General features: G+C 34.5%; 1 protein-coding gene and 1 pseudogene across 1 annotated transcript; both read right to left on the reverse strand.

Annotated features, from left to right (window-relative positions):
- Positions 1-3,519: 3,519 nt before the first annotated feature.
- On the reverse strand, positions 3,520-6,810 carry LOC106316848 (fimbrin-4). The gene is made up of 14 exons (XM_013754710.1): positions 6,665-6,810; positions 6,409-6,579; positions 6,038-6,264; positions 5,772-5,943; positions 5,655-5,693; positions 5,506-5,574; positions 5,321-5,437; positions 5,017-5,228; positions 4,774-4,935; positions 4,499-4,698; positions 4,258-4,415; positions 4,077-4,173; positions 3,906-3,997; positions 3,520-3,817 (listed from the first exon to the last, which is right to left on the reverse strand). Exons 1-14 carry the CDS (start codon positions 6,749-6,751, stop codon positions 3,635-3,637), a joined length of 1,986 nt encoding a protein of 661 aa, XP_013610164.1. The 5' UTR covers positions 6,752-6,810; the 3' UTR covers positions 3,520-3,634.
- A 1,722-nt stretch (positions 6,811-8,532) lies between these two features.
- Positions 8,533-10,927, reverse strand: LOC106314270 (annotated as a pseudogene).
- Positions 10,928-11,225: the final 298 nt, after the last annotated feature.

Genomic DNA, 11,225 nt, shown 5'->3' on the forward strand with positions numbered 1-11,225 from the left:
TTTTTTTTTTTTTTTTTTTTTTTTTTTTGTCATCAACAATACAGAGTCAGTAACCAAACCGGGTGATCTGAATCCATGTGAACGACAAAAGACGGGTGTTTTCGTGCTTAATTTGTTTATAATTACTATATTATTGTTTACTAATTCCTCTTTAGTGTCTAATTTGTTAGGTAATCTAAAAGTTTTAGTTACTACGTCAACTTTAAGTTTAGTCCGTTTACTTCCCTTTCACTAAAAACTTGTACGTACTCATGGAATTCGTTATTATATACTTAGAACAGCCTCGTTAGTAAGTTTCTTATTTTAAGATTCTTAAGAGATTTTTATTATTATTATAATATGTACAAATAACTGGTTAAATTTTAATTTTCTTAAATAAAATAATTTAGTCATAGTTTACCAAGTGGAAAAGAAATTCTAAAGAGGTCCTAAAAAAATATAGTCATATTTTACCAAGTGGAAAAGAAATTATAAAGAGGTCCTAAAAATATATAATCTGAGAACTCTATCTTAACTTCCTTCCTACTTCTCTGTTTTTGTATGTATAAGCTTTATTTTGGGACTTCTTGGACTTATGATAGACTACTGTCTAGTTTTCATTTTAGTTGTCACTAGTTTTTTTTTTTTTTTTTTTTTTTTTNNAACTTGTTTTACTTTTTAAAGAAATAATGGCCGGAAATTTTCAACGTAAACTATTTGATTCCCGATAAAACTTTTTTGCGTTTTTCTTTCAAGACCTCAACAGTCTTTAAGTTTTAGTACGGTTCAGCACTTGAATATTTGTCATGAAGTGTTTCTAAAATGTTAAAACACATTATGAATTTATTATTCATATATGTAGCGTGAATGCTTGAAACAAGGAAAACTACGTAACTTCGACGACATTTAATTTTTATAGTTTTTAAAAAAACTAGGATGATATATTGATATATGTTATAATTTGCTAATTGATTTGACGTTGAACCAACCAATAACGTAACAAACAACGACTACATATCAGAATCAGATACAAATAATGAAATCTATCATTTTTTCAATTAGTCTATACTCTATATATCAATATATTATTTTATAAGATATATACAATTGTATGTTTGGATTAGTTATAAAATTATATGAAAATATATAATACAACAAAAAATATAATAGGACCAAATAAAATAGCAGGAAGAAGGGAGAACACAAACTAATAGTAAAAAAAAAAAAAACAAATGTGGGAAAGCAGATCGATCCATCTTATTTCTGGGTTCATTACGATAGAATCTGAATGATTCGACGTATTCAATTAAAAAATACATATTGAAGATTAAATAGAGGGAAATTATAAATAAAGAAATGCCTGGCTTTCCCATGTACGCCGACGACTCCTGCAAACTTTTTATTCTTCCGGCGAAACACCGAAGTAGCCTCTCTATTGCATCTCCTCGAATTCATTAACGGTAACGACGTATGAATATAGTGGTTGCCGTGTGTGCGTACATAGTAGTTCTCCTTTATTTCTCTTTGTCTTCATCATCATCTTGGTAATTTGTTTTATGTTTCTTCTTTGAGAGAGAGAGAGAGAGAGAGAGAGAGAGAGAGAGGGAGAGAGAGACTCTTGTTGGAGTTTGTATTAACTTGTATATACGCACACGCACGCTCATTAAATAAAATTATGTGTATTTTATATGATTATTTAATGTGATACTAATTTAAGTTGGCATTTGACGGAAAACAATAAAATTTTACTTAGCTGTGTAACTATATCATTAGGACATCCACATCAATTTATTCCTACTTTTATATACTGGTAATAAATTAGATTTTCTCAAAACACAAACTCTAAGAGAATGTCATGTATCCAGAACTCTAAATGCTCCTAGTTTTTGTGGTATTTCTCTTGGTTTTTAGATCTTAGTAATAAGTATAACACCCCAAAACACCAAGTCCAAAATTGTTTTGTTTTAAAGGGAAACCCCGATAGGTCCATAGAGGAAGAGAAAGATGGATCTGGCAGCTAGGGTTTTAAGGTCTCTCAAGATCTTTGCAACAGTTCGCTAGGCTTGCTTTAGTCAGCGACTATATGCATGCAGCCCTTCTTAACTCACGCAATATTGCTAGATCAGGTTTGCGCCCATTGTCCAAGATTCCCCCACTGCTGCCCCTCGTGGAAGTCCGGGCCAAGGAGGTATACTAGCAGACTTTCTCTAGGCAAAAGACGAGTTAGGGCTGGGCTTGGAAATTATCTATAGAAGTAGAATCATCACTCATTTTGACTAAAAAACTCATTCACGAAACGGAGCCATTCTATTGTGTGCCACAGTGAACCGCCGGTCAACCGCTATTCGTCAGTTGCCACCACCGATCCACACTTAGCTCATGTTTGTTGTGTGTGTTCTTCGCTCTTCGCTCTCCGCCTTCAGATTTGTGTTTGAGATCTACTCCTTTAGATCTATTCTCGAGATCTACTTTTCAAGTGTCTTATAATACTTCGGGGTGTTAGTCCTTTGCTAATGTTTTCTAGGTATTGTTGTTGATTACTGTTTATAAGATGAAGTTTTAGATCTATTATATTTGTTGAATTGTGTTAATGTGATGGAAGGCCCCTAGACTATGTTAGGTTGTTAAATGATAAACTGGTTGTGTAACAAGAATGATTGTAATAATGAGTTGTGTAATGAGAATGATTGAGATGATGAGATGTCTAGTGAGAATGTTATAGGGTTGATGAAATCTGTGATGTTCTTTGTGACACCAAGAATAGGTGTAATCAGGAATATGTATAATGATGTGGTTAGCGGCGCTGGTAAGATTGAGTTATGCTAGATTTGGGCATAAGTGACTATGATGACCGTGGGTAATCACATAGGGGATGCGGGGTGGATAGAGCCAATTCTAGCCAGGCCACATGTGGGTAGGTCTAGAAGTCTAGGTTGATTGATTCTTGCTATGTGATATTAGCTCACTACACAGTGAGGGTACGTTCATTTTGCGAATCTCATAAAGTTTGTGTAGTTTGATTGCAAAACTTGTGATTATCGCAAGGTCGGCCTTCCTGCATCTCCGTGAACACCAAACCGTAGCTCATTTACAGAAGATCGTGTATGGAGACAAACCTTCTCAAAAGAATGAACTCAATACCAGCTACATATTCTGTTAGATAGAGGAAAAATTAAAATGACTATTTTTGAATAAATCCAAAATGTAAAATCATAATATGTTTTATATAAAATACTAATTGAAGAACAGCTTCAATCAACGCTTGCCATGTGTCTTATTCTGGTTGAATTCTCCCCAAACCAATACTTTTTTGCCAGATGTGATTTTTTTCTTCTCTGTTTTCTTGTAACATATTGCCCATAACTTTTCAAATCTTTCTTTACAAAAACAATCAATCATATGATGTAGAGGTTAACAATAGAGTTTTATTATCTTGTTTCAGTATATGCACCATTTGCTTCACCTGCAGAGTTTAACCTATGAATTCATTTCTCATTTATAAGAATTTAATAGTTAAAAAAAAACAAATATGACTCTTCATGACCAAAAGTCTTCAAATGACAATGTCTTTCCACAAAATCAAATATACATTTAGAGCTACATTCTGTTTTCTTTTCTTTTTACTCTTTTGATATGATAGCAATAAAGTTGAAAGTTATTTTACATCTTCATCATTTTGGGCATCTGAAGAGCCATCGTCTATGGACAAAATGGAGATTTCTTCTGTCAGAGAGCTTACGTCACAATCATCAGAGACCCACGACTCAGTGTCGGATTGTTGCTGGAGGCTCCAGTTCATGATGCTAGCAGCCAATATAAGCATCATTTTCTGGTATACCTGTTATCATTGTTTAAACATCCAACCAGATTAATTAACCTGAAAATGCGCAAAGAAAACCAACTTTGGAATATGAAAAGCTATGTACCTCTATTATATCTTCAGGTAACAGAAAAATTGAGCATCCGAGCTTCCTTGCAACACTGATGATGTATGTTGCGTTCAACATCTTTTCCTCTTCTGCTTAAAAACGCCGATTAGAAACCAAACCTAACATAAATCTCTGGATATACAACTAAATGTGACATGGATCATTTACCTGTTCTTCCTTTAGTTACAAGACCCCAGTCTACAACTCTTGGCTCTACAGCGCTCAAAAGCTCCAAAAAGAATATTCCATTAGACAGATTCTTGTCCTGAAAGGTAACCATCCAAATTTATCATGTTTAGTGTAATATGGATATATAGTCTAGCCTCTATGGGTTGCCTCTTTTCTCTACCTTGAAGCTCACAGCTTGAGAGGTTCGACCCATTTTCTTGACTTTTCTGTTTGCCCAGTTTAGAATATCTGTTTCTGTAATTTCTTTACCTTGCCAGTGAGATTTCAAGCTATTCAGAGTTTGGAGCATTGTGTATCTCATCAACTGCCACAAGAAAGCTTCATACAAAACATTGTCATAAGTCTCTCAACTCAAACCACAGTATGAAACACACTATGATCCTTCATGAGGGCTATCTCACCTAAAATGAACTTCTTATTTCCTTGCACAATATCATTACCAGCTACATTAACAAGCGAAAGACGCAGTTCTTTACCAATCTTGATCACTTGGTTGCAATTCTCAACCTTTTTGAATAGTATTTCGATCGGAGGTTTGTTCGCATGTTTCCAGTTGACCGAGCTTGGTGATACTTTGTCAAGAACTTCAAGAAGAACCCATCTGAGGTATGTCATGAAGAAATTATAGTTTGAAGAAAATCAAACCAAATGAAAAAAAAAGACCTGCTATACTCACCCATTTCTAACATCCTCAAAAACATTATCGACATAAGTAGCAGCACCAAGACTGTTAAGCCAGAGGCGAAAGCATCTTTCTTCTTGAGAAGTTTCATCATCTTCTGTGATCATTTCAGCAAAAGAGACAGGTGGATTCGAACTCTCTTCAGACAATCCGTTCCTACAACAAAAGATCATACGTATAAGCAATGTAGAAGAATATATATATATATATATAACTATCAAGCTTTCCTGTATTGACCTGTGCTGAAACAGTTGCGCCACAAAGGCAAGATTAAGATTTGCAGAGCCTTCGACTATATCTTCAGGAGAAAGGTATCTTTTACAGTCTAGCTTCTCTGCTTGTTCAAGGACTTTCTTTGCTCTCTCTGAAGGGTCTTTGGTCTCTAATGTCACATGTGTACTGTGTTCAGGGGCAAGAGCATTTAGCAAATATGCATATGCCTCTCCATCCTCCAAAAAAAAAAAAAAAAAGTCGATAGCTGAATAATCGCAAACATGGATGATAGAAGAAAGTGTAGTAGCAGGACCAAGTTAATACGTACCTTAATATCAGAAGAGAAGTTGGTTACTTGTTTCTCGTAACCAGCTTTCTTAAGATGGAAATTCATCCATTTCAGCAAAATCTTTTCAGGAGCTAGTCCCACAAGCTCCTCCACGTCCTGGAAAAATAGATTAGTAAAGTTTTTTTTTTTTGGTCAAAAAATTAGTAAAGTGCTTTAGCCTTTACCTGATTATCTTCCGCCAACTCAACAAGTTGTGGAGTTTTCTTAAGATTGAGATCAGACAACAATTGTATCTTAATATTATTACCATACCAAAAATAAAAGTCAGTAACCATCTATCATCTTATGGTAAAGTAATGTAAAGTAACTCTACCTTTATGATCTGAAATATCAGCCCAAGCACGAGATGCGGCTATAAAAAACGAATAGTAAGAATTAGAAAAACAGAGAGAAAAAAGAAAGAAGCTTCCTTTTACTGATCAGTACTCACTGTTCCTTCAGCAATGTCCTGAGTTCCAATGTTAACGACGGTGCAGCCAATTGCCTTTGCAGAATTGAGACAGAGTGAAAGGTTCTCAGTTCTCTCCCATGGATTAAGTTCTTTCTTCATATTGATCGCTCTTTCATCTATCGTGCCAGGCACTGCTGCATTTATAAGCTTACTGTGCAACAAGAATCAGAATCAAAACCACTCAAGGTTCCATAGTTTGTTAATTTCAAATTTTATGAAGTTATTATATATATATATGTGTGTACCACAAAATAACACCATCTTTAACAATATCAAACAAGGCATCAGTAGCAGGATTGATTGGAATATAGCTGTTCCAGAGAGGGTCTTCTCTCAAATAATTATTTATATGGGAGATATAGGAAGCTTTTTCGGATTCACTGATCGCGCGGTGAAATGTTGTAGTACTTGTCTTAAGAAACGATGTAGCACCTTTTGATCCTCCTTTCCGGGATTGCACAGCTAAAAAGGCCTGTCACAAACAGTTTAGTCACTTGGATTTAATATCTAGATATTGTATTTAGATATTACATCTAAATGCTGTAACCAAATACAAAAATGAACATGAAAAATAACACACGTAACGGCATTTTTGAGAGAGCGTTATCAAACTAACCAGGAGAAAGGTTTCGAATTCAACTTCCTCATGACGATTGGGATAAGACTCATCCAATATAGTTTTGATCTCATTTTCAACAAAAGTACCACTGAAATCTTTCAAGTTTGCTAGAAATGGGGGCAAATCTTTCACAGTTACGCGGCCAGAACGAGTTTTTGTCGAAACAAACTAAGAAAAAGAATCCGAATAGTCAATATATGTTGAATGCTACAAAAGTGGATACAGTGATGTGAGATAAAGTGATAAGAGAGACCTTGGATTTAAGGTTGCGTAACTCCACTTGTGTGAATTGGCTTTGTAGCCATGGATCAGAGACAAGAACACCAACGTAACTAGACATCTTCTCTTCTCTTTATAAAAAACAATTCAATTAAAACCAAACAAAATACTAGGGGAGAAGAGGTTAACTTCTTAATAATTTTCTTGTTCAAATCTAATTTAGTGAAAGATCTTTTAATTTTTATATATCTTCTTTTGCTATTTCAAAAACGAAATCTGACTGGAACGAAAGCAAAGAGAGGCGGGAGTAAGATACATGATGCTTTTTGATTAAAATATTTTATTATCTGAAGTTGTAATTTTATAATTGTGTAGACTTGCATATCTGACTATTTTTAGGAGAAATAATTATTACATTATATTTCCTATGGCTTTTTATAAGAAAACAATTCTTTAAGATTTTCAATATCTATAGGATTTAATGATATGATACTTTTTCCAAAAAACTGCATATTTCTATTAATTTATATATATTGGGATATATATAAGAGAAAATTTGGAGAAATACACTCAAATAAGATTATAATTTGAAAACTACACGATTTTTTAAGTTTTTAGAAAAGTACACTTATGTATATATAAAGTTACCAAATTGTTCTATCTTAATATTTCTCAATTCCTAATTTATTTTATATTTAAAGTAACTATTCTACAATAAAAAAGTTTTAAAAAAAAATCTTTAGAGTATCTACAGGTCTCGTCTCCTTTTCCATTTCTGAATTTTTTTTACTTTCTCTAGTTTCACAGATTTTTCCTTTCATTTCTTTAAGAGGGTTGTTGATATTAGAATCAAATCATTGGCTCAAACAAATTTATAGGGTCTCCATGTCAGTAAATAATCACCCTTGGATGATAATCAGTGTTTCTTAGTGTTGTTGGATCACATCATATTCAAAGTCAAACAAATTAAGCACATATGTGAATAGACATTTAGAACTTGTTTGGTAGATTTCTAGGAAAAATGAATATTTTGTAGAGAATACAAACAAACATCACTTGTTTATATAAGGTTAAGAAAATAAGATAAAATCTACATAAACTTCATGATAAAGTCAAAACAGATCACAATTTTATTTTATAATATTTTTGTTATCATAAAATTTCAAAATGGTAAATTAAGTAACATATTTACCTCAACACACAAATTTATCTTAAACATAAATATTATAGTATTTGGGTAAAAAAGTCAATTCAGATTTAAGAAAGTGTAGTTTTAAAAAAATAAAATAGAAGGTGTAATTTTGAAACCGTTAGTAGAGTAATTTACCAATTATCCCTATATATAAGTTCATAAATATTTAAGGGAGTTTTAGAAATGCCTAGGGGTGCGCAAAAAACCAAACCAAACCAAATCAAACCGACTCAACCAAAGTTAAACTTAACCAAACCAAACCAAACCAAACCGTGTTCTTTACATAAACCAATTGGTTCATGTTTTACTCAATCCGAATTGTTTGGTTTGGTTTAAAACCGTTTCAAATATTTAAAAGTTGAAGATTTAAATTGCTCATATACAAGTTCAGATTTTTTTTGCCTTTTTTTTTTAAGTTGGAAGTTATTTAGGTGGTTTTCTCTTATTTTTAATGAATTTTATGCTTTTATTAATTACTAATAGCATTTTTTGTAATATACATGGCTAGATGTTATTTTTAAACTATGATGCTATTTTAATAAGATAGATACATTTGGTAATTCTCATAATTGATGTGTAAATATATTTTCATTTTGAATAATTAAAATATTAAGAATCATAATTCTCATTTAATGACAAGGTTCATATTCTTGACAGTCCCAAACATTCATATTCAGAAATTTCCATAACTGTACAGAACACACAGAGCATTAACATGAACATGATGAACCAGAACCACATAACATGTTACAGAAGAAAGATAGGCTTATACAGCAGCCTTCTTCCTTCTTCTGCGTGTGCTTAACAGAGAAGAGGACATGCACAGGAACGTTGACAAGCCCAACAGGACCAAAAGCCAGAAGAAGTAATCAAGATGTCCTTTATCAAGGTCGTCTTGAATCCAACCTCCTTTACCATCAGCTGTAGTGAAATACGCCACAAGAGTGAGAATCAACGAACTCAGGTAGTTTCCCATCGCTGTATTAAGAAGCGCTAAAGCGCTGCACAAACTTCTCATTGCATCTGGAGATTGCTCATAAAAAAACTCGAGCCGACCAACGAAGAAGAAAACCTCTGCAATTCCCATTAACATGTACTGAGGGCCCTGCCAGAATATGCTCATTGACACCGCATCTTGAGCTAGCTGCAACCGCACTGTCTCGACTACAGCTGCAGCTGCAATGCTCAGGACGGATAAAAACAAACCAGTTCCCATTCCCAGACGGTAGGAATCATGAAACCAAGCCCCCACCCTGAATTCTCTTGAACCCACACAAGTAAAGTGGAGGAGACGAATGAACCAATGTAGATAAAGAAGTAAAACCAGTTAAAGAAGGAAGCTTTGCTGACTCGTTCGATAGGGTCAGTATCATCAAACTGATCAGCGCCAAAAGATGAGACGCACGGCTTGATTCCTCCAGTGCCAAGTAGTGCTATAAGGTAAAGCCCTGACAAGAAAACACCATACTGAACCGCAGCTGCTGGGGAACACAGAGAAGGGCCAATACTTTCTGCTGGCTTTAAACCCGGAACACTAGCCGAGAGTGTCAACAGAGTCATTCCCTAACACCAAAAGCTATGCAATTTCAGGATACAAAATACAAAATCTTTTTTACTCTTGGGTGGACATTCGGGTACGTATTCGGGTTCGGTTCAGATCTATTCGGATTTCGAATTTTCGAAATTAAAATTTTTAGTCCCATTCGGATATTTATAAATTTCGGTTCGAGTTTTGTTTAGATCTTTTCGGGTTCGGATAACCCGTTAAAATTACTTTTTAAAATATAAAATTCATATATATATTGTTTTTTTTTAATTTTCTTAGACTATCTCCAATGGTTTAATCTATTTTCTTACTCCAAAATAGAGCAGAAAATAGATAACAAAAAAAAACTAGTTACTCTTTTGGAGTAAACCTAATTTTCACTCTATTATAGAACGAGAAATAAAGTACCATTGAAGCATTTTTACTCTAAACTCTATTTTAAACTCTATTTTAGAGTGAAAAACAGAATGGGGTTGGAGATGACCTATAGTGAAATAACTAGCCGAGAAGGAAGCAATGGTACAGTATCTTCCCCAGTAAGAGTCAGCAAAAAGAGCTCCAAGGAGAGGTATTATAAAGCAAGTGCCTTGCCAGATCATGACTTGCCTCGCTGCAGAGACATTGGACTCATGCAGTTCACTTGTGTAATAAGTGATCAGATTCTTGGCGATTCCATAGTAAGCTAATCGCTCGCAGCATTCGTTGCCTGCAGTTGACCAGATAAAGTATCTATAAAACAATAGTTAAAAAAAAAAAAAAATCTTTTTACCGAGAATGAAAGGGCAAAGCTCTCCAGTTTCCTGTTTTGTGTTTCAGCGGTGGTGAACCATCTTCACCTGAAGAATTTAAGCTCGCGTCTTCCTAAGATAAATTTGTTGGATAATTCCAATCTTGTTGAAACTTAACATATTAGATGTTTTAATATGTTAAGATAAACACAATAATGAAACCTAGAAATAGGAAAAGTAAGTTTCTATTTAGGTTAAGTTTGTATTTTCCATATTTCTTTGTGTTTTTCATATCCCACATATTAAAGAGAATTGTTTTTCATAGAGATCTAATGGATAGGTGTTCCATAAGATCAATAAGATTGAGATAAGATCTAAGAAAAACATATTGAGAGCTTTAGTTTTGAGTAGTTTCTAAAGCTAATAAGAAAAGTTGTTCTTATAATCCTTTGTGTTTCTAGAGATTTGAATTGGTATCAGAGCCTCAGGTTGGAGACTCGATCTAAGCTTAACTTGTAGCTTAAGATCCTGGTGCTTGTGAACAAAAGATCGCGTAAGCAAGATGGCGGACGTGACTAGCGTTCCACGCACGAAGGAATTTGGATCTACATCCATCCAATGTCCGATGTTGTCATCGACAAACTACACAGTTTGGTCCATGAGGATGAAGGCTCTACTTCGTGTTCATGAAGTGTGGGACACGATCGAACCCGGTTCAGATGATCAAAAGAAGAACGATGTTACGATAGCTCTTTTGTTTCAATATGTTCCCGAAACATTGATTCTCCAGGTGGGAGAACAAACCGCATCAAAAGAGATCTGGAACGCCATCAAGTCGCGACACCTAGGAGCTGATCGTGTAAAGGAGGCGAGACTTTAGACGTTGATGACAGAGTTTGATAGGAAGAAGATGGTCGTAGGAATGCCGAGTGTAACACACGAAGAAGGCATGTGTGACGCATGTCTAGCAGAGAAGCAGATTAGACACTCGTTACCGAGTGTAACACACGGAGAAGCCGTGTGTGATACATGTTTCGCAGGAAAGCAAATCAGAGACTCATTCCCGACTAAGGCCATGGTTTGTACATCAAAGCCATTGAGATTATTGCCTGGAGATTTGTGTGGACGA

This window comes from Brassica oleracea, chromosome C9, assembly GCF_000695525.1.
Source record: "Brassica oleracea var. oleracea cultivar TO1000 chromosome C9, BOL, whole genome shotgun sequence".
Taxonomy (NCBI): domain Eukaryota; kingdom Viridiplantae; phylum Streptophyta; class Magnoliopsida; order Brassicales; family Brassicaceae; genus Brassica; species Brassica oleracea.

Coding starts and splice junctions, on each gene's coding strand:
- LOC106316848 (XM_013754710.1), bottom strand. CDS start 6,751: ATGTCTAGTTACGTTGGTGTTCTTGTCTCTGATCCATGGCTACAAAGC. Junction 5,438..5,505: donor AGTTGGCGGAAGATAATCAG/GTAAAGGCTAAA, acceptor CTATTTTTCCAG/GACGTGGAGGAGCTTGTGGG. Junction 3,998..4,076: donor TGTAACTAAAGGAAGAACAG/GTAAATGATCCA, acceptor GTTTTTAAGCAG/AAGAGGAAAAGATGTTGAAC.